This window comes from Chaetodon auriga, chromosome 3 (genome assembly GCF_051107435.1).
Source record: "Chaetodon auriga isolate fChaAug3 chromosome 3, fChaAug3.hap1, whole genome shotgun sequence".
Lineage (NCBI taxonomy): Eukaryota > Metazoa > Chordata > Actinopteri > Chaetodontiformes > Chaetodontidae > Chaetodon > Chaetodon auriga.
The window spans coordinates 21422942-21448103 of NC_135076.1; the positions used below are offsets into that span (position 1 = coordinate 21422942).

The 25162-nt window shown below is 44.8% G+C and overlaps 1 protein-coding gene across 1 annotated transcript; it reads right to left on the bottom strand.

The window, feature by feature from the left end:
• Positions 1-44: 44 nt before the first annotated feature.
• On the bottom strand, positions 45-23438 carry colgalt2b (collagen beta(1-O)galactosyltransferase 2b). Its single transcript, XM_076721599.1, has 12 exons — positions 23154-23438; positions 8393-8503; positions 8168-8285; positions 7513-7647; positions 7223-7427; positions 6145-6264; positions 5729-5802; positions 5347-5453; positions 4743-4875; positions 4162-4289; positions 3853-4059; positions 45-844 (listed from the first exon to the last, which is right to left on the bottom strand). Exons 1-12 carry the CDS (start codon positions 23387-23389, stop codon positions 571-573), a joined length of 1848 nt encoding a protein of 615 aa, XP_076577714.1. The 5' UTR covers positions 23390-23438; the 3' UTR covers positions 45-570.
• Positions 23439-25162: the final 1724 nt, after the last annotated feature.

Below are 25162 nucleotides of genomic sequence, written 5' to 3' on the forward strand. Positions count from 1 at the left end.
CACACACACACACACACACACACACACACACACACACCACTTAAGAGTTGTTTCCAGACAGCTTTAAGATTCCTTTATTCCTCGGCTGTCCGTTAAAAAAAAAACACACACACACATCTGTTCTTTTTAAATAACAATCATCCTCTCAAACAACATAAAAATTGATTTTTGAGAATGTTTTTTTTTTTTCTTTCACGTCCTGCAAATAATGTTAGCTGTCTTCCGTGTGTTGCTTAAGTTTTCTCAGGCCGTCACCGTCTCCGTGTGCCCAGAGGAGGCACAAGGGGGAATAAATAAAGCTTTTGTCAAAGGCCTGCTGGCCCTCGTCCCGGATTCTCCTCTTCTTCCTCTCCTCAGTGTCCCTTCGTCAGGCAGCAGAGCAGATTGACATCTTAACCCTGCTTTTATCCATTTGGACACCAGTGTATGTGTATGTGTGTGTGAATGAACGTACAGTATGCCAGCTTGTAGTTCAAGTGTCTTTTCAAGTGTGTGTGTACACACGACGCTCACTGTGTGTACCGGGCATTGTGAGTCTCTCTCTCTCTCTCAGAGTCTCATGTCTCTGTATTAGAGTTCGTCCCGCGAGGCTCGAGCCGCTGGAGGCGGCGAGTCTCCGGTGACGCTGTTCTGCGCCACGGGGCGGATTCTGCCCTGCTGGGCCGTCTTGCGGGCGTGCTGCCGGTCCCAGTCTGTGGCCACGGCCTCGTCGTCCCAGATGGTGGAGGTCTCCGTGTCGCTGATGTAGCCCGGCTCTCCGGTGTAGTGGGTGGGGTAGATGAGCAGCGGCTCCACGGAGAAGGCCTTGAGGTCCCTCTTCTCAAAGTACGACATGTACTCAGTGCTGGGGGGGGGGCACAGAGGAGAGGAGATGTTATGGACACTGAAGCAATTTAACGATGATTATGACAGTGAGTAATGGCTGTTTTCATTAGCAATTAACCTCTTCAGTGTCTGATAAATCATTCCAGCCATAAAATCTCAGAAAAAATGGCTCTAACATTGTGCCACAGCTCAAGGTGATGTTGTCTCGTGCTGCCTGGTATCAAACCCAAGATGACAATAATAGAAAACGAAGGTGATTACACAGTTAGATTTGACGGAAAGGCTCTGCTGTTTGATGGAGATCTCAAAGAACACGAGCAGCAATGAAGATTTTGGAGATGAATCCCTCTTAAACATAGATGAATATTAGATTTTAGCTCAATCAACAACAACAACAATGTAATGTAGCACAAAAGGCGAAGGTCTGAAGATACCGTCCACCTGCATGAATATGATGGGAGGTCACTCGTCAGCTGATTGCCACTGTCGTGAATGAGCCAGTGATTGTGATGAATGGATGAAACAGCTGGTGCCAGTTCACTCATACGGCTTCAGATGCCTGCCACGATTTGTGAGCAACTGATGTCGCCCGTCTGTGACTGTTCTGTACCAAAGGTCACCGAGAGGAAGGAAGGCCAAACAACGGCAGAGTGCTCAGTCATTGCTGTTTACATGACGATTTGTCATTTTGCTGCACTTCTGACGAAGTCCTGCTAACTGGAAGTTCTGGTGTGCATACTCACTGTACCGGAATTGAATTTCAGCACAGACAGCAAATTGACAGGATCTCAAATAGAGGAACAGGATGCTTTTCTCTACTGCAGCACAATTTAGTCATAATAGGGATGTTTTTATTGCGGTTTACAAAATCACATGTTTTGCAAGATCACATACAAAAACAGGGGTAGAAGTCATTTTTTAGCCTTAAATTAGGTTGAAATTGGTTTAGGTGGAGATAATTTAGATGATTTATACAATGTTGAGTAGTTTTAGCTATAACGTACCATCATATATATTTATAGGTCAAATACCTGAAATTATATAATGAAAGTATTAAAATGAAAATTACATTATTTCCTGCTGAAATGTGGCAGAAAAAAACAATAGTCATGTAAGGAATCAACAGAAAGTTCATCAGAAGCTGCTCTGATAATTGTTTCTGTCATTTTTCAAGACAAAATGTCAAGTTCTTTCGGTCATATATGAGAATAAACTGAAGATCTTTGGGGTTTTAGACTCTGGGTCAGACAAAACTCGAAGACAGTATACTACCACTGATTTAATCTCAGCAGCATCTTCACGTGGTCCTGTAAGCTGCCATCATATTGTGGCACATTATAAACAGCAGAAAGCTCTACTATCCGCCAGTCGTGGTCGGCCTGCAGGGAGGACCGAGGGCTGCTCGGGTGTGACACGTCAGCCGGGCGGAGTCACGCTCGTGGAGACGGATCACCGCAGAGGTCAATTCCCTACTGTCCAATTGCCTATTTGAAGCCTGTCAGCAATCCACGAGGACGGTGAAACCCTATACCTTTATTAGAGCTCAGACAGCTGACCTGCTGCTGCAAACAAACACACACTCACACACATATTTTCCGTGCAATGAGGCCTTTTTTACTGACTTTACTGCTATGTGTTTCTCTTGCTTCTGTTTATGCGTGTGGTGGAGCTGAGGCTTTATTTAAGAGGACAGCAGGGACGCACCGTACAGCCAAAAAACAACATATCCACAGTTTAAGCACACAATCCCATCCTGCTGATTCATATATACATATTTTCCCTGCCACCTTTCCACATTTCTGTCCATGTTTCCCATTTCTTTCACTTTTACACAAACACACCTCCTCTCACTGTTGAATACACACACCGCGTATTCACTAGTATTCTATACACTGCACACTGGACACACATCTCCTTGTATTTATATAGTAACACACACTCACACAGTGTCCATCTCCACCCCACCCCCACGCTCAGGCCTATCAATGGGAATCCTGTCCCCTTCTCCAACCAGCAGGAAGAGCTTTGCTGGCCCACATTCCTCAAAGAGAGAGGAGGAAGGGGGAGGAGAGGCGGGTGACACAGGGAGGGAGTAGGTGAGCAAAAAAAAAAAAATTAGAGGACTGTTGAGGAGAGTGAGGGGATTTAAAATAAGTTTAAAAAAAGAGGAAGAAACAGAAATGAAAAATGAGAGGGAGGCAGGAAAGGTGGAGGGCTGACTGAAAGGATAAAAAGTAGAAAATGGGATGGAGAGGGGAGATGGAGGAGATCAGGGCTCGGCAGGAATCCCCCAAGGAGAAAAGAAAGAGAAAAGCAGGCATTGTGTGTCCTCTGCAAGGCACCGTACCCACTGAACCCCAAGAACAATCCATGCCCTGTGTGTGAGGGAGCACAGAGGAAGAAGGAGAAGATGGAGCAGAAGAAGAAAGGGGTGGTGCTGGAAAGAATGAGGGACATGAGAAGGAAAAAGGATAAGTCAGGAGACATATAGGGAACACTGGAGCTGAACTGGACGGAGGTTGTGGTCTACCGCCAGAGAACAAACTAGTAAACTACACACTGTGCGCAGTCCGAAAAGCCTTGTATCTGCGTCTATGTATAGATAATTACTATACAGTTGCTCCTCTGCTCTGCTTTATTGCTGTCGAGTCTGTTTTTGTGCATGCACAGGATCCATGCATGCCTAAATTTCACTAGCTGTGTAGATTAAATTGCATCTTCATATTTATTCTGAGTGTGGATTACCTGATATGTCCTAATGTAAGAGCGCACCTGCAGTCGTCTATTTGTGGTCCTCAGTCAATATTTGTCAGTCTGTTCGTTAACCAGACCGTCTAAAAGGGTCGTTTTGTCTGTGTTTGTGAACATTATCCGGAGATAGTTATTTCTGTAGCTTTGTGGTTTTCTGCATTACAAGCCTCAAATAAAAACATGCCTTTGTATCGCATGTGCATGTTATCATGTTAAGTGTATTGCATTTAGCAGCACTGTAATTTTAAATCAAAGGAAGCTGATGTAAAGACTGACTTTGGGTGTTTGTTGAACATGACGGGCAGGAACTCGTCGACGGGCAGCATCCTCGTGAAGGGATCTGCGGCCAGTAACTTCCTGGCTCCTTGCTGCGACAGCGCGTAGCCGAGCGTCCAATAGGAATAGTCGGCCGCAACCAGGTTGTCAACGCCATCCACAGACTGCTCCGGCTGCTGCACCTGCATACGCTTGCGCCCCACGTAGCTGCAGCAGAGACAGAAAGTGTGCTGATGAGGTCAAACATAGGGGTGCAAACATTTAGCCGTGTGTGTGTGTGTGTGTGTGTGGATGGGTGGGCGTCCTTACATGAGGTCCCAGTCCAGCTGGGCTTTGTCTATGTCATCCATTATGGCCTGCAGCCGTCGTTTAAACCTGGGCTCAAACCTAACGTCGTCCTCCAAAACAAGAACCCTCTCGAGGCCAAGCTCAAGCACCTGATGGTCAGAAAATGCACACGTGTTGTTAAAATGGCAGAATAACAGCTGGGGTTTGGTTCTGCCATGCTTACTTATTTTATTGATAAAATGCATTGCAAAATTATAACAGGACATGCAAACCACAGACCACAGACACACAGACAGACTCCCTGTTGAACCTCTTGAACCTGAGGTTGGTTTTCAAAAAGAGTTACCTACGATGCTAACTATTGCAGCTAGCTCAACTAGCATACTGCGTGTTGCAGTGGTGCAGCAGGTTGATGCTTCAGTTATCAGTATGATGATGCAGGTTGTTAACATTATTTGGAGCCACAAATGATCACTTAACCAGCTGGTTTTTTGACTGTGTAATGTTATATAGATAGAACTTTGAATAATAACCTGGAGGCAACCTGTTCACTGCACTAACCTCCTTCCCTATGTTAGCTCATTACCCTTCGCTGCTCTCACCTGCATCCATATAGAGTGATGGCTGAGGAAGCAACCAATCTCCCCTCTGGTCAGGACTCGACCAGAGTAAGGGTCCTTGTAGCGAGGCATCATCTCTATCCCCAACGCCTGCAGCTGGGACGTATTGAGAGCCCTGAGAGAGAAGGAGGAAGGGAATGTAGGAGGGTATTGGGACAAGAAGGATATTTCTTTTAACTATACTTGTCATTGAGCAGTTGGTGAAAACAGCTTCACTACAAAGTCAAACCCAGCAAGCTGCAACAAGTAAAACGTTTTGCCAGACAAACAAAGGCTGGGAGAAGGATTAGGACATTCTCAAAAGTGGATTAAAGTAAGCGCCGAGGAGGGAAAGCAAGTCGAGCGTGTTGCTACTGCAACACCAAATCACTGTTTAGACAGAATGTTTGGATGTAGAAAAAGCAGCAACAGATGGGAGACAGACGTTCAGGGAGCGCAGTGAGAAGCGTATCAGATGTCTCAGGTAGAGAAATCTTAATTTTGTTGTGGTGCTGAATAAACCAAACTTCAACAGACTCTTTCAGGATCAAATCAGCATTCAGGTCAGTTCATCGAGTGCATGCGGGGCCGTGTGCTTGTGACCTACTTGCCGTCCACCGCGTCTGTCAGCGTGGCGTGCAAACCCAACGAAGCCATTGTTTTCAACATCCTGGTTCTTCTATCCAGTCGACGCTTCAGGTTGATCAGGAAAATCTACACATTTCAAACAGGAGAAACAGAGACATGTTCATTTAGGAGAAAGCCCAGTGCATCTTTCTCTCAGTGTCACTGAAGAGATGCATAATGCTAAGAAAAAAAAGAGGACAGATTAAACAGAAGTTCAGGTCAAGGCAAGGGCAAAGGAAGAAGGAGAACATGGAAACACAAGGAAAGGAGAAGAACTACAAAAACAGGAAGTGGGAGTTGCTGATAAACAGTGAATAAACAGAGAGACAGAAGCCGAAGAGCTCAGCACGCCCAGAACTCACTTCATCAAAGCCTATCCTGTCCTGCGGTGATGGCGGAGAGTACAGGTGCTCAGAGGGCTCAATGTTGTGGTCAACTGTTGACAGAGAGAGGAAGGTGGCACGAGGTTAAGACAGCAAAAACAGGACAGGAAAATAACCGAATTTCCTCTGGATTGTGGTGGTTTATTTAATTTGGTTGATTTGGAATCTGAGCAGAGAGAAGAGCTGTGAAGTGAAGAGCGAGCGAGGGGGTTGAAAAAACAGAGGGAGGGAGGGGGAGATGGAGGAGGGGGATTAAGGCAAAGAGGGCTGGCAGGATGCAATCATGAGGGGTCGCAGAGGTCAAGAAGGAGAAGAAACAAACCTGAGAGAGACACCAATCAAGGACAGTGTGTGTGTGTTTGTGTGTTTGTGTGTGTTTGTGTGTGTGTACTCACTCAAAGCCTCCGTGATGGTGTGTATGAAACTCTCACTTTCATCTTCCACATTCTGCTGTGCTTTGAGAGGGACGGGCAGGAAACCGTAGTGCTCTCTGTTACACACATACATCTGCACACCTGGAACACACACACACACACACATGCATGCACACACAAAGTTTGGTGAATACGACCTCTTGACCCAAACATTTCTAATATACACGAAAAGTAGTTCAACCCTGGTCCTCAAACACATTATATTGCCCTTTGAGGACACAGGCACTGAGATCAGGACTCACATGACCCCATTGAGTCACATGATGGGTGGGCGGGTCAACACCCCACCCATTCTCACCCATCAACACCTATTGTGCCAGCCACACCTTGACTCATGTGACCTTAACGACTCACACGAAGCTGGGCGGAGCTGTGATCCTGGAAGAGCATAAATGCCTGAGACTCCCCACCAGTCAATCAGTTAGAGCTGAAGAAGCCTTCAGGATGAGAGGCACAACGTCTTCTACAACCACAGGCACTTTGGAAGCACTTAGAAGCACTTTGATACTGGATATTTACGTGTACTCTTGTGCACTGCTGTGTTGAAGCTAATTTGTGAGGTAGAAGAAACCACGCGTCTGTGTTTCTGTTTGCGTATCTGTTGGTGTTTGTGTGAATGCCTGCATGTGTTTACTCTGTAGTTAGCGAGGGAATGCCACACGCTCTTGATGCCTATGAAATGGAAAACTTAATGGTTCTGTTTGTTCCCTTCGGATGATTACTCACGTCAAACACACAAATCTGCAAACACTGATACTGTTGCACACTTGCAAACAGTCAAGAAGACAAACACATGGATCCATTTTTCTGTGCTTCCACTCATCTGCCTTAATCTGGCACATGTGCATAAAACCAATAAAAAGGCCTCAGTGTTATAGAGCAGTACACACACGCAGATTAAAACCAGTTTGTAATCAACTGCTAATGCATGAAAGAAGTCCCAGGCAGTGCTCAGTTCATCAAAGTGAAGCAGCCATGTGAGATCTGCAGTCCTTCTACAAATGTAGTAGTTTGTTGCGAGCTGAGTTTTCACACTGACCCGCTTGACGTGCCGAGAAAGCAAATACCATGATATCATCAAACGCCCAGCTATAGTCCGGGTGGGGAGGGTAGAACGCCAGGTCCCTGCTGGATTCACGACGCAGGTCTAATAAGAAGGTGCTGTGCACCATGGGAACGGGGAAACAGCCGAGCCGCTTCCACTCCCTGATCGGCTGGTAGTCTGGGGTCCGCTTGTAGTAACCCTGACAGAGAGGAGGGAGGTGAACACAGCAGGTTCAGGCCATGAATCGAGCTGAGCGGAGGTATGAATTTTAGTCCAGACTGTACCTGTGGGGAGATGCCACACCAGAAGTTGGAGTAGAGCGAGCGAGACTCTAACATGGGAGCCACCAGGGTCAAGTTTTCAGCCATCAGCATGTTGAGCACGCAGGGGTTGGTCAACAGGTTGTCGCTGTCTACGAACTAAAGAGAGAGACAGGGGCTGAGAGTCACTCATCATATGATAACAGGTCTGAAAGTAAACCGGAGAGGCTTGTGGTTTATCTTTTCAAACATCTGTCCCTTGTAAATAACCTAAACAAAGAAAAAACTTCCTAATAGAGGCCTCAAATTACAAATGTCACTACACATGGTGCAAACAGCCAGTGGTGGAAGAAGTGCTCACAAGTAAAAATACTCCAGTACAAGTAAAACATGTGCAAATCTTAGTGAAAGTACAAAAGTATTCGCATCAAAATATTCTTGAAGTACCAAAAGTTAAGTGTATAATGGCCCATTTCAGAATAATATATATCACTGGATTATCATGATTGATGCACTAATGTGTTCATTACTGTTGGAGCTGGTAAACGTAGACCTCATTTTGATTCCATTTATACTGCTGAGTAGCTTCATCTTTAATAATATATCAATTTATTAGTTTTTATTTTATATCCAGGTACATTTCAAATGTTATTATATTTTCTGATGAATCAAACCCTACCAGTATGTAGTCAGCCCATCGTTCGCGGGCAGCCTTCAGCGCCGCCTGTCTCAGCTTCATCACATGGTTGAACCTTGAAGGAGGCCAGTGCTTTGGACCCCACTCATCTGTGTAGGACCTGATACAGAGATTAACACGATCAGGAAACCAGAACAAATCAAGGACAGAAGTCTGAACTACTTTGATCGATGTTAGTAAATGATTCCCACGGAGACCACGGCTCACCTCGGCTCCTCCATCGGTCTCCACTCCACGTAGTGGTAGACACGCTGGGCTCTCTTCAGCCACTCTCTCAACATGGCAGTGGTGTTGTCCACATTATGGTCTGTTGCTGCCCTGAAACACCGACACAGAAAACACAGGATGTCACTGAAAGGACGCAAACCCTCATGACGGAGCAGCCACAGACAGTTTCACGCTCCCCGCTGAAGCGCATCTGCTAAACACCTGAGATGTAAACCGCTGTCCCTGTGGAGAAACAAGCCTCTGTGCTGTCAGGACCATGTGCTCCCACTGAAGAGGATGTGAAGCTGAAACATGATGCAGAAAGCTGCCATCAGTTTGAGGAAGAGATGGGACACTCTGAGCCATCCATGACAGTCAGATGGCATGTTACGAGAAGATGTTCGTCTAATTACTGTCTGACTTTACAACTGGCCGCCTCAGCGCTGTAAAGCTTCTTTACTGCCTAATTAACTGCACTGCTGGAGCACGGACCAAGTGTGAGGAGTCACCGTGCACACGCACAGATTACTCTGAGGCACGCTGGCTAATACCGAACACATGCTAACAGAACTCTAGAGACAGCTGCCACTTTTCCAACGGTTTCTGTGGGTGCTGGACAGTCAGCAAAATGACCTCAGCCTGAAGGTATTTTACTTAATTCGAATGTGAATATTGATGCACACTCATACACAGCCGCATCTTAGTTGTCACACATGCGAGCGCACTGTTTCTTCACCACTCGGAGAAGACGCTGCGGCTGCTGTATGTGTGGACGAGTGTGTGTGTGTGTGTGTGTGTGTGTGTGTGTGTGTGTGTGTGTGTACATTCGTGCAAGAGAAATTAAAACTGTAAAAACTATCACTAGCACTTCTACACATTCGAGTTCCAGAAAAATAAATATCACCTGTCTTTGCATTTAATTTGGCCTTTACAGAGGAAAGGTCAACAGATTGTGAGGCAGAGGCCTGTACTTGAATGTGTGCATACCAGCACACACACACACACACACACACACACACACTTAGTGAGATGGAGTTTTCCACTGCTTGCTGTAATATTCCTTGCTGTACTCTCTCCAAAATTGCACCCAATTTTAGACTGGCTCGACAGAGATAGAAACACACACACACACACACACACACACACACACACTCGTGCACCGTCTCCTTGTATTTTCAGTAAGTACACGCTCAACATAGAAGATAACAGTGTCGACACTCTTCATTTTTTAGCACAAATAGCAATACAGAAACACCTGTTTTCACACAGACATGCACACCGATGCTCACGCCGACACACAAGCTCGTGCACAGTCTTGCATTACACACAAGGATTAGTCAGCGAGAGGTGGAGCGCTCTTATGGTTGGAATTTCAATAATCTCCAGTCAGACAGATAAATAGCTCATCAGACAGAACCAGCAGCTGGAAAGAGGCCTGAAGGAGATGCAGTGGTCAATAATTTTAATAGTATGTGTGTGTGTGTGTGTGTGTGTGTGTGTGTGTGTGTGTGTGTGTGTGCTTGCCTACACTTGCACATGTGTGACAAAACATAAGGACGTTAATTTTTGTGTCCTGGGAATGTTTTTACAGCAGTGCGACTGCTGATTTATGTGTTGCACAAGTGGTGGTTTACAATTGGAAATGTGCCTGTTTGAGTGTGAAAGGTTAAAGATGTGCATGCGCAAGCACATACATGTGTGGACCCGTGCATAACTGGCCATCAAAGTAATACAGGAGGAACGTGGCTATTGATGGCGAGCTGTTGTTTTTTTTTTTTTTATCGCAGACTAGAAACACTGAATCATCTGACTCGTTGGTAATGAGCTGATGTGCACAGGTATTTACACGCTTTTTCAACCGCTAAACTGCACATCGCTCGCGGAAATAAATGTGCTCCTGCACGGCATCTTCCAATGACAGACACAGCTGCAGGCAGGGATTTAAGAGGAGGGAACTTCTGGCAGGTAAAGAACAACCCGTGTTATAGTAGGTGGGAACATAGAGTACGTATATATGTGCCAGGAGGAGTGTGTGATAGAGGATGAAGAGCTGAACATGAAGTGAAAATGAGCACAATTGTTCTCTAACGTTCCCATCGATAAACACTTTGGTGAATTCCTCACAGGCCTAATTAAAACCTTTCCAAACATACAAACGATTGAGCTAACTTTGTTTTACAGATATGGCATTAAAATGCTAATGATGCTTTTTATTGGGCTCACAAAATCAGAGGGAATGAAGATCTCTTTCTCTACTTTTAAAGGCTCCTCTTGGCAGGACGTACGCTTCCTGCATCCAGGTCATCGGTCAGTAAAGGTTGATGGTTGTCTACAGAGGAGCAGAAAACTCCAAACTCCAAAAGAAATGTGGAATCAATTACTTCAATAAATAAGGAATAAAAAGGAAGCATTATCCTAACTCCATTGAGGATGATGCATTTACTGTGAGGGTTGTTTTGTTTTTCAGCAGCCCAGCCCCTCTGAGCACTCTGCACTCATCACCACCGTCGCATCTCAGTGTGCCTCATGAGTTCTGGACGTCTGAGACTTAACGATGTGTACATCAAAGCAACACATCTCACGCTCAGGGCTCTGCAGCGTGCTTGATGGGGCGAAGCACAGGCAAGAAAATCAAGCCTGGAGTAGACTCATCTTCGCCTTCGGATGCACTTTCGAGGGATCATCCTCGCCTCCATCTCGTTTTATTTGAGACACGTTGGTTCTTCTTCGGGAGGCAACTATGCGCTCCTTCTCCTCAATTTCCTCAACCTTCAGGCAAGAAAAGCCACTGCAGCTGCACTGCACCGTGACCTCCGAGCCAAGTTTAAGAGCCTTCGTAGATCCCTCCAATAACTTTGTCTGTGCCAAGCTGATGTCTCAGCTGATGAAACTACAGTATTATGAACATTTCGTCCATATGACTATCACAGCTCCACTGTCATAGCTAGCAACGTTTTGTACACGTCTGTGACAGTGCTCACATCTGTACAGGCTCTCGTATCCTCGCTCTCCGTACCTCTGTATCTTTCTCTTTCTTGTCTTGTGCTGCATCTCTTCATTCCTGTTTTGAAGTTTACAGTAAGCTGCAGCCTCATTATTCTGCTGCCTGCAGCTTTGGGGTTGGGCTTCCTCTCCCCTCTCTCTGTCTTTATGATCAGCATCTGGACAACACATGCTTCCCCAGGCCTCACCTACACATCACACCACTCCTTTTCTCTGTCGCTTCATCCATTTATTTCTTCCCTCGCTAGCTAACCTCAGTGCAATAGACCATCTGTCCTGTCACCTGTTTACATGCATCAATGCTCCCTCTGGCACAAGGCATGCACATATTACACCTGTCCCTAATCAGCGCTGCAGCAGCTAGTGTGCAGTTTATCATCAGTGTAGAGCAGATAGAAAAGCCAACCCTTCAAGTACACTTCAAGCAGTCCTTGAGTAATTCTTGAATATACTTGGTGTAAATAGTAGACTAAACTTAACTGGCACAACTCTGGCACTGAGAGTGAACTGAGGTGAAAATCCTGATTCGTGAGCATTCAAAACACACTTGCAATAAAATTGTATTATATCACCAATGTGTTGGAAATATACTTAAATATATCCAAAAATGAAGTGAAGTACACTAATTAGTCACGCTATCAGAAAGAAAATAAGTATACACTTCATAAGTACACTTTATTACTGTTAAAAGTCTTTGTAATTTAGTTTACATTTTAAAAACACCTAAGTACAACTGATAATACCAGTTCTTTGAAATACCACTTTAAGTACTGCAGAATTAGTATATTCATACATTTAAGTAGAACTTAATGACATCTACTTAGAAGCACCCTCTTTAAAAGTATATGTCAAACATACTTTAAATTAAGCACAGTAAAAGCGTACTTGTAATGAATTTATTACTGATACACTAAAGCATAATACTTTTGGGGAATTGGAAGGCAAAACATAGAGTTTGTAGACAGATTTCAGATAATTAATACAATGAATTTGTGTCTTTCCTACATTGGTTTGGTCACATTGCGCTGCAGTAATCTTGCAGTAAAGAGCAGCAATACGTTGGTCACATCTGCATCACCCAACACGATTATCTACCTGTTCACCACTCTCTCTGGCTCTCTCCCTCCCACTTGTTAGGGGTACTGCATGAGTGTGTCAGATAACAGCGAGTGTGTGGAAGGCTGACATCTGGCCTTAAACACAGGGGCTTGTCCCTGAAACTGGCCCTTTTAGGTAAACACAGGTCTGAAAGGCTCCAGCAGGCCACTGTCTGCTGACTGTTGATCAAATAAACTATCTAATATCACTGCCAATAATGACTGGGTGCTACATATAATTAAGAAGCAAGAATGCCTCTTTCAGACCGGAGCGTGGATGCCTTTAAAACATAATAACCGTGCTTGTGTGTGTCTCTGTGTTGACTTTGCAGTATAGTCTCTGGTTTGGTGGCTGACGTGGCTGCAGGCCTCTTGATGGTCTCGCAGGGCACAGGAGAAAGGGGGAGGGGTTAGATGGGTAGAGAGATGGAAGGGGAAAGGGGCAAGAAGAGTGGGAGGGAAGGCGGACGGAGGGGTTGGCGAGGCTGGACCTGCTGACTGAAATTCCTCATGACTCTCAGGGTCAACAAAAGTCGCCAAAGCCGGCGGGCTTGCACTGGAGTGTAATATTCAGTATGCGGATTCAAGACTAGGAGAAGATATTCATCATGGTTACATATTGAAGAAAGCTAGTGTTCGCCGTTGGTAGGAGACAGACTCAGACCACACTGACCTCCACACTCCTACTTTCTGTTTGCATTGGAGGTATAGAATTTTGTACTTCAGACTTGTCCAGTATGAATATGTAGTAATTTGTTGGGAGCCTGCGCTGAAGCTGAAGTCACAGTGGCGTCTGCACAGACCAGTGGCACAGAGTCAACCTCTTCCCTTTGGCTGTATTATCAGAAACGGAAACTATTCAACCAGCCAAAAATGTTTTACTGCCTCTCTGGTTTGCTTCTGCAAACTGTCCCTTCCAATAGTGTTGTGGTCTCGATTTTGTGCACGGTTTTGTCTCTTGCCTTGCCTGCATTTCGCCCTCCTCCCTCTGTTCTCTCCCTTCTCCTCTCACTCTCCTAGTGTGGAAGGAGGCGGGGTCGATCTCCGGGCCACTTGGGAGACACACCTGAGCGGCATCAGCTCGTCAGCCGCTGGCTATTTCAGCCAGCTCTTCCACCTGCTCAGTGCCGGAAGATTTCCTTGGTCTGCTCGCACGTGTCTCGCCACGCTGCCTGCCTTGCCTCTTGCCGCTTCCAGCACCAGTGTCTCTCGAGTTCTTTAGTTATTATTTTGGTGAACAGTTTTTCCCTGCTTAGGTGATTTTTCATTCCTCGCGATATTCTAGTTTTCTCCCAGTATTGGTGATTTTGTGTTTTTTTTTTCCTTAGCTATTTCCGTTGGCTTACGATATTGTGTTTTTAGTTTAGTATTTAAAGCCAACCTTGCCTTTTTCCCACATTGTGGAGATTTTTGTTGCTCTTTTGTTTTGGGACTTTGAGTGTGATAATAAACTTCACTGCTGAGTCTCTGCACCCTGGGTCCTGGCCATGCTTTTGCCACACGTACCGTAACAAATCGACTTTACGCTGAAACGATGTAATTCACTTAAACGCAGTTTTTCTAAGCTCTGGGAAAGTTTTACAAAGAGTAAAAGCATTTCATCTTGGCAGTGCCTGACTACGCCAAACTCCTGCCTAATCCATAAATGGGCAAGAGGCGGAGCATGGGTGGAGCCAGCTGTCACTCAGAGCAGCGTGCTCATAATTATGGATAACTTCACAATATAATTTAAACGAGTGAGTTATGGGGACTGACTTGCTTTTGGAGCCAGTCTCAAGTGGCCATTTGATGAACTGCAGTTTTTAGCACCTCCATGTTGGAGGCCAGAGGTTGCTGCTTGATTCTAAGAAACATAAATTTGGGTAGCAGACAATTTTAGCTGGTTGACCAGTAGGGGTGAATTAAGCTAGTCGCCTCCTGTTCTCTTACTTCATGCGTCCCTCATTGTGTCCCGTGGCACCAGGAAAAGCTGCCCTGGCCCTCAGCTTTTTAACCAGGTTTCAGGAGAAAACCTTCTTTCCCTGCAGCTCTGGACCAATTAGATAAACTCTCTGAATACAAGTTCAGTCCTCATAAACAAAGTGTGTATCTAAAAATTCAAAGCAAGCCCAGTCATACAGTCGAAGCAAACACTTGAAACACTCTGGTTGATGGATGGAAGAAGTGATGGAGGAACAGAGGGATGTCGGGAAAGAGGGAGGAAAAGAGAGGGAGGGGGAGGAAGAGAAGGAGCGGGAACACGGCGGTTAAGCAGTGAAATTGATGACACAGACAGATGGAGAGGCAGGTAGATGGTGCTAAAATTGGATTTCCTCTATGACAACACGAGCACCAGTCTTTCTAATGAATACTCCACTGTTCATGAAAACATTGCTCTAAACGACCTGACTGACGAACAACGGACCTGTTTCTTCCTCCCTCTCACTCCCTCTGCTTCTGCCTCCGCTTCACCTAATCTCACTGCATATCCAGGCCTCCCCCTCTCCAGATGAGAGCGCTCATACCAAGATACCATTGTGTTTCAGAGTGTGCCAACTCTGCCATTGCTGCGCTGCCAAGCTCTTACAATACTGCTGGAGGTGCACTGGAACACATGGGGCATCTAAGCAAGAATTTACAGTCCAGAGCCAAGTCCAGAAACGACCATTTTCACTCCAGGGGAGACAGAGAGAGAGCTCGAAACAGGCTCTGAGATGGGAAAATCAATCCTCTCTGTTTACTGCGCGTGATTGAACTGATATGTCAAGTCTGCAGAGAAAACTTTCCCATGAATATCTTATTGCTGCAGTGCAGAGAGGATACGGCCGGACTGTTGGCAGGTACATCGTCGGCTTTACAGCGTGTTTGCTGGTTGAGGCTCAGTGAAGGGTTTGGCAAAGATCAGCCTCTGAAGTCACAGTTTGGAAAATGGACATTGGGCCACATAGTAATTTCTGCAATAACACCTCATCATTAGGTGGGAAATGTCTTTATTTCCACAGATAGCCTGCAGGTATTTGAGCTGCGCAGTTAAAAAGGTGACTCAGTGCATCTTGAGTTAGACTGGACGAACATAGCAAACTGATGTGTCACCATGTGCTTAGCGGCCTCTTTACACCCGAAAAGTAAAAAACACATCAACTGCATGATCACAGGTACTTGATTTGGAGTCTGTGTATTCATCCACGTGTGAAAATAGGCCCCAACAGATGCACCATTTACTCTTGTTTGATTATTATTTGCTATAAACTACAGCGCCCAGCTGTTTCAGGACATCACTGAGGCCTTTTTTAAAGTGGTGCTACACATTTTTGAGCCGCTTGTAAAGATTTCAGCAGGAACAAACAGGCGCGGGACAGAAGGTGAGAAGAGGTTTGAGCAAGTTTTGAGAGATGAACTAACACAGTGTTGATTTTGGTCTTAATATATAATTTTTGTTCAGAAGAAGAAGAATATAGAATAACAGCAATCTTATATATCCTTTAACTTTAACTGGTCATTTTGTGACTTTATTCCATTAAAAACTTGGAATTTCACAGTTCAAAGTGACACAAGCAATGTGTCTCAAATATTTATGTTCAGTATGAACTGAGTGTACTTCAGATGTAGTTTGAAGGAAAAGCGATGACTGATGGCGACAAGATGCTGCCAGATGTGTTCTGACTATTTTATTTGAAGCCATCTGAGACTCAAAGTTCTCATGTCTGTCAATGAGCGAGGAGCTTTGATGTCATGTGGTCTGTAAAATGTTCCATAATGGTGATGATGTGCATCAAGTCCACAGGTGTGACATCAGTTTTCAAAGCAGATACAAGCGTCTTCTTCCACTCCTGTGAGTTTGTGTCATTACGAGCTGCTTATCTGGGAAACGTCACCCTGCGTTTATACCTGAGCACACATTCGAAGACCTTTTTTGGTTTCCTACGGATCGGCTGTGACTGCAGAATAAGACTCCTCAGGTGATCCTGATTTGGAGGTCAATGATGATTTTGGCCCGTTACTCTCCGCATGGAGGCTCTGGCTCTCTGTGGGCTTTATGAGGTAATTAGGAAAGTGAATGGAAAACAGAGACTGAGCCAGAGGAGCAGAGCAGAAACACACACCCATTATGTGTGTAATAGCATTCAAACACACGCATGCATTATGTGAGAAGAGACACACATTCACTCGCACCAGAACACTGAAGATAATCAAACACATTCATTTCAGTACAGAGTGCCAGTGCTGTGATCTAACAAGTATTGACACACACCAAAAGCATATGCTGCTAATCATTCACAAATGCCCATGTTGTCGGCACCAGATAACACACAATGGCCGATCCCATCCTGGTAATTTATTCCATACAATTGGATAAACTGCTCTCCTAAAATGGCCAAACGATTCGGGCTTCACGAGTGCGCTCCCACGGAGGAATGGGGCCTGAGGTAACACACCTGGCATGGTGAGCCTCCTGGGGCCACTAACCAACATCATAAAACTGATAACCTTTTGTGCCTGTTTGATTCGCCCCATTTTCTTTTGTCAGTCAGAGGGAATGAAAATGAGGCACAATAGACCTGCTCAGTAAAAAACGGCGAACAAAGCCAAAGACAAACTATCAGAGGCTGAATGGGGCACCTCTAGCATGGACAAGTGTGCGTGCAGAAATGTAGTTTCAGTCGAGACACTGTGCTCGACAGCTTTCGTGTGTGTTAATGTTTCAAGTAAACTCACAGATGTACTACATGCTCTATCGTAAAATCTGAAGCTCGCGTGGAAAGAATATGACAGCAGGCTAGACGACACGATCCATATGACGGAGGATATTTTAACCTGTAATGAGCTCAGCTGCTGCTCTCGCACTCAGATCTTGCTTTGCGGTGTTTTATTCAACGTTTTACTAATGTAGCATTGTGTTTTTGTCTGCACAGACCATTTGTTTTTATCTCCTTTACTCCGTGTGTCGATAGTGGGTTAGTCACTGCTCTGTGCGCATGAGAGGACACCAGGATTTCTTTTCAGCAAAATAAAAGGATGCTGGATTTACAGGATAAAAGCCGCCAGGCAGCGTGAAAACCAGTGTAAATTCTGCTTAAATGCACCTGTGGATGAACAGATAACCTGCAGCCTCACTCTAACTAGTGGATGATGTGTCTCTTCTTTCCACATAGCCAATTTTTCAGTTGGTTTTGGCCTATTTGAAGTAAAGAAATGGGCTATTTTATGTTATTTTCTACGCAGTTAATTGCTTCTGGCCAGTAAGCAACTCATCTTAACTTTGAGATGGGATGAAGGAATGCAGTCATAATTGACTCATAATTGATGTAACTGATTACATTTTCCAAGCAACGTTTCAGTGTCGGTCTGGATTTAGGCCCTGAGGTCAAAACAGAGCAGCACTCAATGAACACATGCACAAACACGAAGCATTCAAGGTCCCATTAGGGCGCAGACATCCTGGTTTAACATGTTTTCTAAATTTGGCACTTGGTGCGAGCAGGGCAGGCCTCTGCAGAGCTCAACACCGCATAAATCACACAGCCAAAAAGACGAAAACTCATCACTCAAGTCTCGTTTTTTATGGTCCGTTTATTGCTGCGTAACTCTGTGCACTTGTCAAAACGACTTTAATATGTTTATGTCATGTTGCGTCATATCACACGGGGCAAATGATGTCTATCAAACGCTCAAGCGGAGCTGGATCTGCTTTTTACTGATCTCACATCAATCTCCTCATGACATGATATAGCAGCTACAGAACACAATTACATAAAACTTCTCTCAGTGTCTGACAGGAGCTGCAGTACACATGGCACCTCTGTCACTGAGGCATTCAGCATGTACCTGTTTGAACAGCTGTGGAATATTCTTCACTCATAAAGTCGCATCATACCTCAGGGTGCATTAAGATTTACAATTGTACCAGTGCTTGTAGAATAATTGATATAGTTGGTTGTAAATATTAACCAGTGGAAAATTTATACCATGATTTCATCTCCATCCCTGCATTGTTTATGAGTATTAAGTCCAATGACGCTCATAAATATGGTGGTTATATGATAAATGAGCAAATAAACAATTATGAAAGCGAGGGAGCTGATCCTGCGGGGAAGGCTGATGATGTCAGAGCTCTGAGATCCTCTTTATGGTTCAGTCTGTCTCTGACAAGTCTACAAATCATCATCTCATCCCCCAGCTCAACACCTGGGAAATCACTCCACCACATGAACACAGCCGGCGGGCAACAAGACGCAGCGACAAGCAGCGTCAGGAGCAGAATAATGGCCTAAACTAAAGAGCATTGTCTGCGCTGGGCCTCAGGTGTTGAGAGGAAGACAAACACACTTCACTGCTTATGAAATCTGCTATGATGTGCTTTGAAGCTGCTTCCCAAAAACAGTAAGTCCTGTGGGCCCGGTGCAAAACTCCACTGTTAACTGGCAAAAGATAAAAGCTGCTGAAGTCTTTGCTAAACTTCTCACTCATGGGGAGTCCAGGTCGGTCTAAGGCTGTGAAACTATGTAACCTTGGTTCATCCACCCAATTCCTTTCTCCATGTGTTCATGTGTGTCTTCCTGTGAAAAAAATATGAAGAGCCATAGACGCGCAGTGATAATCTTCAAGTTGTTTGACATTTTGGGAAATATAAATCTGCTTTCTTGCTGTTTCCAACTGTTTCCAGCCTTTATGCTAAGTTGCTTAACCTGCTGCTGGCCCTAGCTCAGCCCGGACGGCCAACAGACTACTGACACTTTCCAAATCATCTGATTTGCATGTGTTTGAGCTCAGCAAAGAAACTAGAGCACCTAAACTTATACAGACACAGGAGCAACAAATCAAGACCCCCATCAGCCCGGTCTGGTTCAAACACCGAACCACCTTGCTACGAGGTGACATTGCTAACCTGAGCCTTCATGCTGACCTTGGCTTTAAAAGCTTTTACACCTGTCACCATGTTGAGAGCTGACACACATTTCCTTGACCTGCCTCTAATGTTTGCCTGCTGTGGCTTCTGTGATCACACATTTTCCTGACTCATAGAAACTACTGGGTCCTACTGTAAAGCTGGATCACACTCGGCTTGACAACTGCCTCTCTTGACCTTTCACTGTCAGATTATTTGCCCTTCTGAAGGACAATATGAATTGTCTTTCAGTGCTTTACAGTTCTCCTATTAGGTCAGAAGAACAAGCAACAGAACCAAGGGATAATGGGGAGTACATGTGGTCAAGCCACTGTGGGAAAGTGGATTAACCAACCTGCTAAATGCCCTCTAGGTAATTTCCCAGCATTGTTGACCACCTTCTCTCTCCCTGACCATCCCCCTCTTTCTCTAAATTCCTGCATTCTTTCATTCTTTAACAGCAGTGTGAGAGTCTTTCTCACCACTCTGCCACTTCTCTATAAGACCTGTGCCCACTTGCAGAGGCCGATTTTACTGACCATCCCAACTGTCCGGATGAGTCAGGGCTGAAGTAACAGGGTGGAGGAGGCCTGACCTGGATCATCAGCACAGATTATCCCATGAACAGGCTCACACTGGAAATTCTGGTCCTCCCAACATCCTAAGGCTGGCCAAAGCCTGTCTAGATTTTTGGAAAACATGCACGAATTTTGTCATCTGGCCGAGTTGTTAAGCAGTTTAAGGCGCTTCGAGACTGTCATCATGTCGTTTCAACAACACCTGATTTTCCAATCGTTTTATGTGACTCTGATTGTAAATCTTGTATAAAAAGGTAGTTAGACTGCCCAGATCATCTCAGATGTCAATTTTCATGAAAGAAGTCTGCAGAAGTCAGTATCATGCTGGTACTGCAAAGCAAATGCAAGCTTTCCTGGCATGAAACAAGGAATCACATTTTTAGCACACGTTTACAATTGTATACTCAAGGACGTCTTGTGGTTGCAGTAATTCACAAATTTTGAAAAACCTATTTTATTGACTGATCTATTTATACTGGCATTGACTGCTGGCTGCTCGCTCCTCTTAACCGTCTGGGTTGCAAGTGATCAATAACTGCTTCAGTTTCAAATCTTCACTCCAGGCTGGCCTCGTCTGCTGCAGGCCACATTTTGGCTCAAAAACTGACATCCATAGAAAAGCTTGGCCTCCTCTTCAACTGCACCATCTGTAGATTAATTCATACCTGATATGTTATGATCCACTAAGTTAGGCACAATGCAATATGAATAAATCCCTGTTTTTGTTATCTTTGCCGCCATCTTCACTGCAGGCCTGGCAGAGATCTGCGCTCTACTGAGTGCACTCGTCTAGTCTGTACATATTTTCAGTAAATTGTCCTGCATCAAAGGGAAAAAGAACAAATCAAGTGGCATATGATCTTCTAAGTCTTGCCATGTGTTGTGCACTGCAGAGATCTTGGTTAACTTTTCTAACATCCTCCAACTGTTCATCCCCCTAAGCTCTCTTTCTGTTTATGATGTTACACTCAGCCTCCTCATCTGCTTGTCTCATGAAGGCTCATTCACGCAGATACAGTACAAACAAATATTAACACAGCACGAAAAAACTGCATTGGTCCCATTGGAGGGTAATCTGGAGGTTACAGGGGAGCTGGGGTCCTGCTGTCTCCCCTGGATTGCATGTTTGAAATGAGTAGAGGGGAGATTAAGAGGAGGAATAATCCTCTGCTGTGCTCAGGCCTGAAGCTCCAGAGAGGAACATTTTGTCCCCTCACACAAACACTGGTGGTGTTATCTGTTACTGCAGTTCTTCACATCAGTCAGTCTGTGATCTATCCAGACAAGCTGCATAAAGTTACCTGGCTGCTTTACGGGTGAAGATGTCAAGTCCCTGGCTTGAGTCCCACTGGGGTCCCTCACCCCCCCCCATTTCAACAAGTTTCTTACTACTCTGTGCTTTCAATCATAGTATGAATGTTAAATGATGATGAAGTCATGGCAAAGTCCTTTACTTCCTCTCATTAGACACAGTGTTTTAAACTGTAGTTGTCCTGATTGTCATATCACCATCTACTAACACAGTGTTAAATGCTATAATGTAGATTAATGCTTTAAGAGAGTGTTAAATAACAATTTGGCATTTATTGGGTGGTTTGGCTTCCATGTCGGCCTGTAATAATGACGACAAAGAGAAACAAAGAGGCACAGAGCTGCAGGAGTTATGTCGGGTAAAACATGTCATTTTCTTAACCGATTTAGCCACAAGAAGCCAATGAATTTTTTTTAAATCATCACTTTAACAGTATTTAAGATGTGTTAAGTTCTTTGCAATTTTTTCTTTAAATGCATCACCGCAGAAACAAATCAGCACCACATACTACAGTGTCACTATTCAGTAGTTCTTATTTTCATCATTTAATGGCTTCTTGGAGGACCCTCACACAATTTCCTCCATGTGCTAAAAGGCTCATGTGTTCACTAATAAGCTCACTGGATTTAAAGCCTAGAGCATCTTAAACTTTTATATACATACCAGAATACTTTATAACAGTTGATGAGCTGTAGTGGAAAGACTGTGGCTGCTGAAACAAGAAGGAATTGGCTGAATAAAACACCTGTGTTACTGTCCTTGTGCACACACTGGACTGATCTGCCTCAGATACACACTTTCTTTTTTCACCCTGGCTGCACTGACTGTGAGGCGGAGAGATGCCGCTCATAACTGATGGGGCCCTTCCTCTGTTAGTTAAACCCCACAGTCACTTTGCTCCAGAGAGAAGGGCCCCTCTCTGTATTGAGTTTCTCCAGTGTGCGTGTGTTTTGGTGAGGGGTCTCTGAATTAGAAACAGGCAGTGGCTCTGCAAACAAAAACAACTCATTCAGTAAGGAAAAGGGTGGGAAACAAAACAGAAGAATGTGTCTCTGGGAGACGGATAATGGGGGGGAAAGCATTGCAAACATCCTCCACTAGAGCTGCTTGTGACTGTTTTATCCTCCATCGCACATTCTTCACATCTGCACTGTGATAATCAATCTGCCTCTAGCCCAAAATCTCAGATTTTGGTCTGATTTTCTAAAAGCCTGCATAACCCTCATGCAGATACGCAAGGCGCACACACACGCGCATTTTACGCATGACTTCCCAGAACTCACGCACCCCCCGCCTCAGTCCTGCTGTCAGACCAACTCAATGTCTCCTTTCATCCCTTCACCTGCAGGGTCTCCCTTTGATAACTTTACATTATCTCAGTCTGCTCGTATGAGACCAAACACAGTACAGGACCCTACCTGGGGTGAGGCCCCCGTTCATACCTGCCAGCCCTGCTGTTTTAAAGCCCCGTTTCCGCAGAGTTTGTGCTGAATCAGACGGAGGGAACCGTGATTAGGGGTTAAGCCTAACCCAACATGCACAACAGCTCTTTCATCTTCTGCCACAGTATGCAATTTGGATGCCGGCAGACACGCGAGGTAAGTACATCGTAAAAACGCAGCAACAGGTCTGTGAGCCGATACTGACAATCTGTTGTTGTAATTAACGCGGACGCACGCTGCTTTTCATCACAACACGCTCCACTGCAGATCACTTGCCACATCGTGCGCTGAAGGCGAGCCTGCTCTGAAAATGCACATTTGAAACTACTGAAAAAGATGGATTTAACTCTAAAACTGGCTGTAACTAATAAAAGGGACTCATGCCTGCGGAGTGCACAACAAAACTTTCTGTATGCGTCAGCCTGGAAAGCCGCGGTTGCATCCTTATTTTGTGCGTCTCTCACCAGATCGCTATGCGCTCCTTCGGGTACTCCAGCCTCTCGATGCAGCCCAGGTAATGTGGCAGGCTGTGCGCCGCGTTACGAGCCACGATGGCGATCATAACCTTCGGCTTCAGCAGCGTAGACTCGGACTTCACCGGCTCTTGCACCATCGTCACCAGCTCCGACGCGCCGCCGGGCACCAGAGCGACCAGCAGCGCGCACAGCACACCGACTCCCACGGTCCCGACCGCCCGCATCTTCGCTTCCAGATTCCGCCGTGTGTCCCGAGACTGAGCGAGAGAGCGATGCGAGTGAGGGAGGGAGTGAGCCACGGTGGGAGGGGGAGAGAGGAAAGGTAAAAGAGGGGCACAGGGTGGGTGGAGAGCTTCCTCTGTTACCCCTCCTCCTCCACCTCTGCTGATGGCTGCTGCCGCATGTGGCGTGGAGCCTCTTCCTCCCCCTAATAATAAATAGTACAAAAATGATAAAAACAAACAGAAAAGGTCTTATGAACACATCAGCTACTAATGACCAGTGTTTGTGCTGCGTGGTTTTTGTGTGTAAGGTGAAGGACACCATGTTCTGCCCATGTCGTCTGTCTGCAGCTCAGTTGATTCCTGTCTGTTTCTCCACCTCAACCCTGCATGTTTTCTGAAAGTTTCTCTCCTTTTCCACGCCTTCACCCTGGACAGCCTCTTGGATGCTGCAGACCATGAAGTCACCAGCTCTGACATCAACCCTCCTGCACTTTTTTATTTCTTCTCATCTGGTGTTATTGTTTTTATATTAATGTATATACTGACAAAGCTGTAATTTGTTACAGCTGCACGGGTATATCAGAATCACAGAAATGAGTAAAACTTCACTGTCATCCCATTATTTACCATCTGTAAGGATCATATATAATTCTTCAAAACACAATATGCCCTTAGAAGCAGCTGTGCAGACATTTTGAAGTGTTTATTAATGTTGTATTATTGTTCCAGCATCCAGTTATCAATAGACATCTAACAGATCTTATATCTTCTTACAACAACATGTGTGACAAATCATTTATTTAATGATTACACTGATTATAAAACAGGGGATGCGTTAAAATGAGCTGTGCAGGTGACTGAAGGGAGAGTTCTCCTGCATCAGATGTTCCAAAAACAACACACACACACACACACACACACACACACACACACAAAGAAAACGTTCATCACTGTCCAAATTTATCTCCATATTTGGTGATTTGTGCACTTTTTACAGACAGACTGAAGCATGAAGTGCTCTCTTTTGAGTTGAGACATTTCTTGTTCTTAAGTTAAATAAACCTTTTAAAACCTCATTAGCTTAGTTTAGTCACATAGCTGAAAACAAGGGCGTTTTTCTGAGCTCATGGAAAGTCTCATGGTTTTCACAGGACAGAGACAATAATATTCCTTAATTTAGGTATTTTTATTCAACTCCAAAGAGATTTTCACCTTATATGGATCAGAAAATTCTAGCTTTACGCAGGTGTATTTGTCTAATAGATACAGAAAGTTAAATTTATGGCGTTATCAGTGATTTTGTTGTGTAAGTTTACGGCAAAACTTAAGACTACATCATCAAAAAATAGGGAGAAATGTTCTAAATTGTACCAACCCAAGGCCAGTTTGGCAGTTCAAAGGAAAGATGTGGGAGGATGCATGTAAGAAATTGGGAAAACTCTTTCCTCCCTGCAGAAAGAAAGCAAGGAGAGGGACTGTGAGGTCTAAAAATGTACATGAATTTCATTATGACATCAACAGTATTTATGAACAAAGTTTCAGTCAGTGGCATAGAACAATGAACAATCACCAGAACAAAACTAACTAGTGCATGACTGAAGAAGAATGCGCCAATCCGAAGTGACACCATGACACAAACATTGAACCGACATGGCACCGAAATGCAAACACTTGAGCAGCTTCCCAAACTTTCCACAGAAAATCAGAAGTTTGCTGTAAATATGTTCAATTGCAATGTAGACTCAGTAGAAAAGTCTCCACAAATATATACCT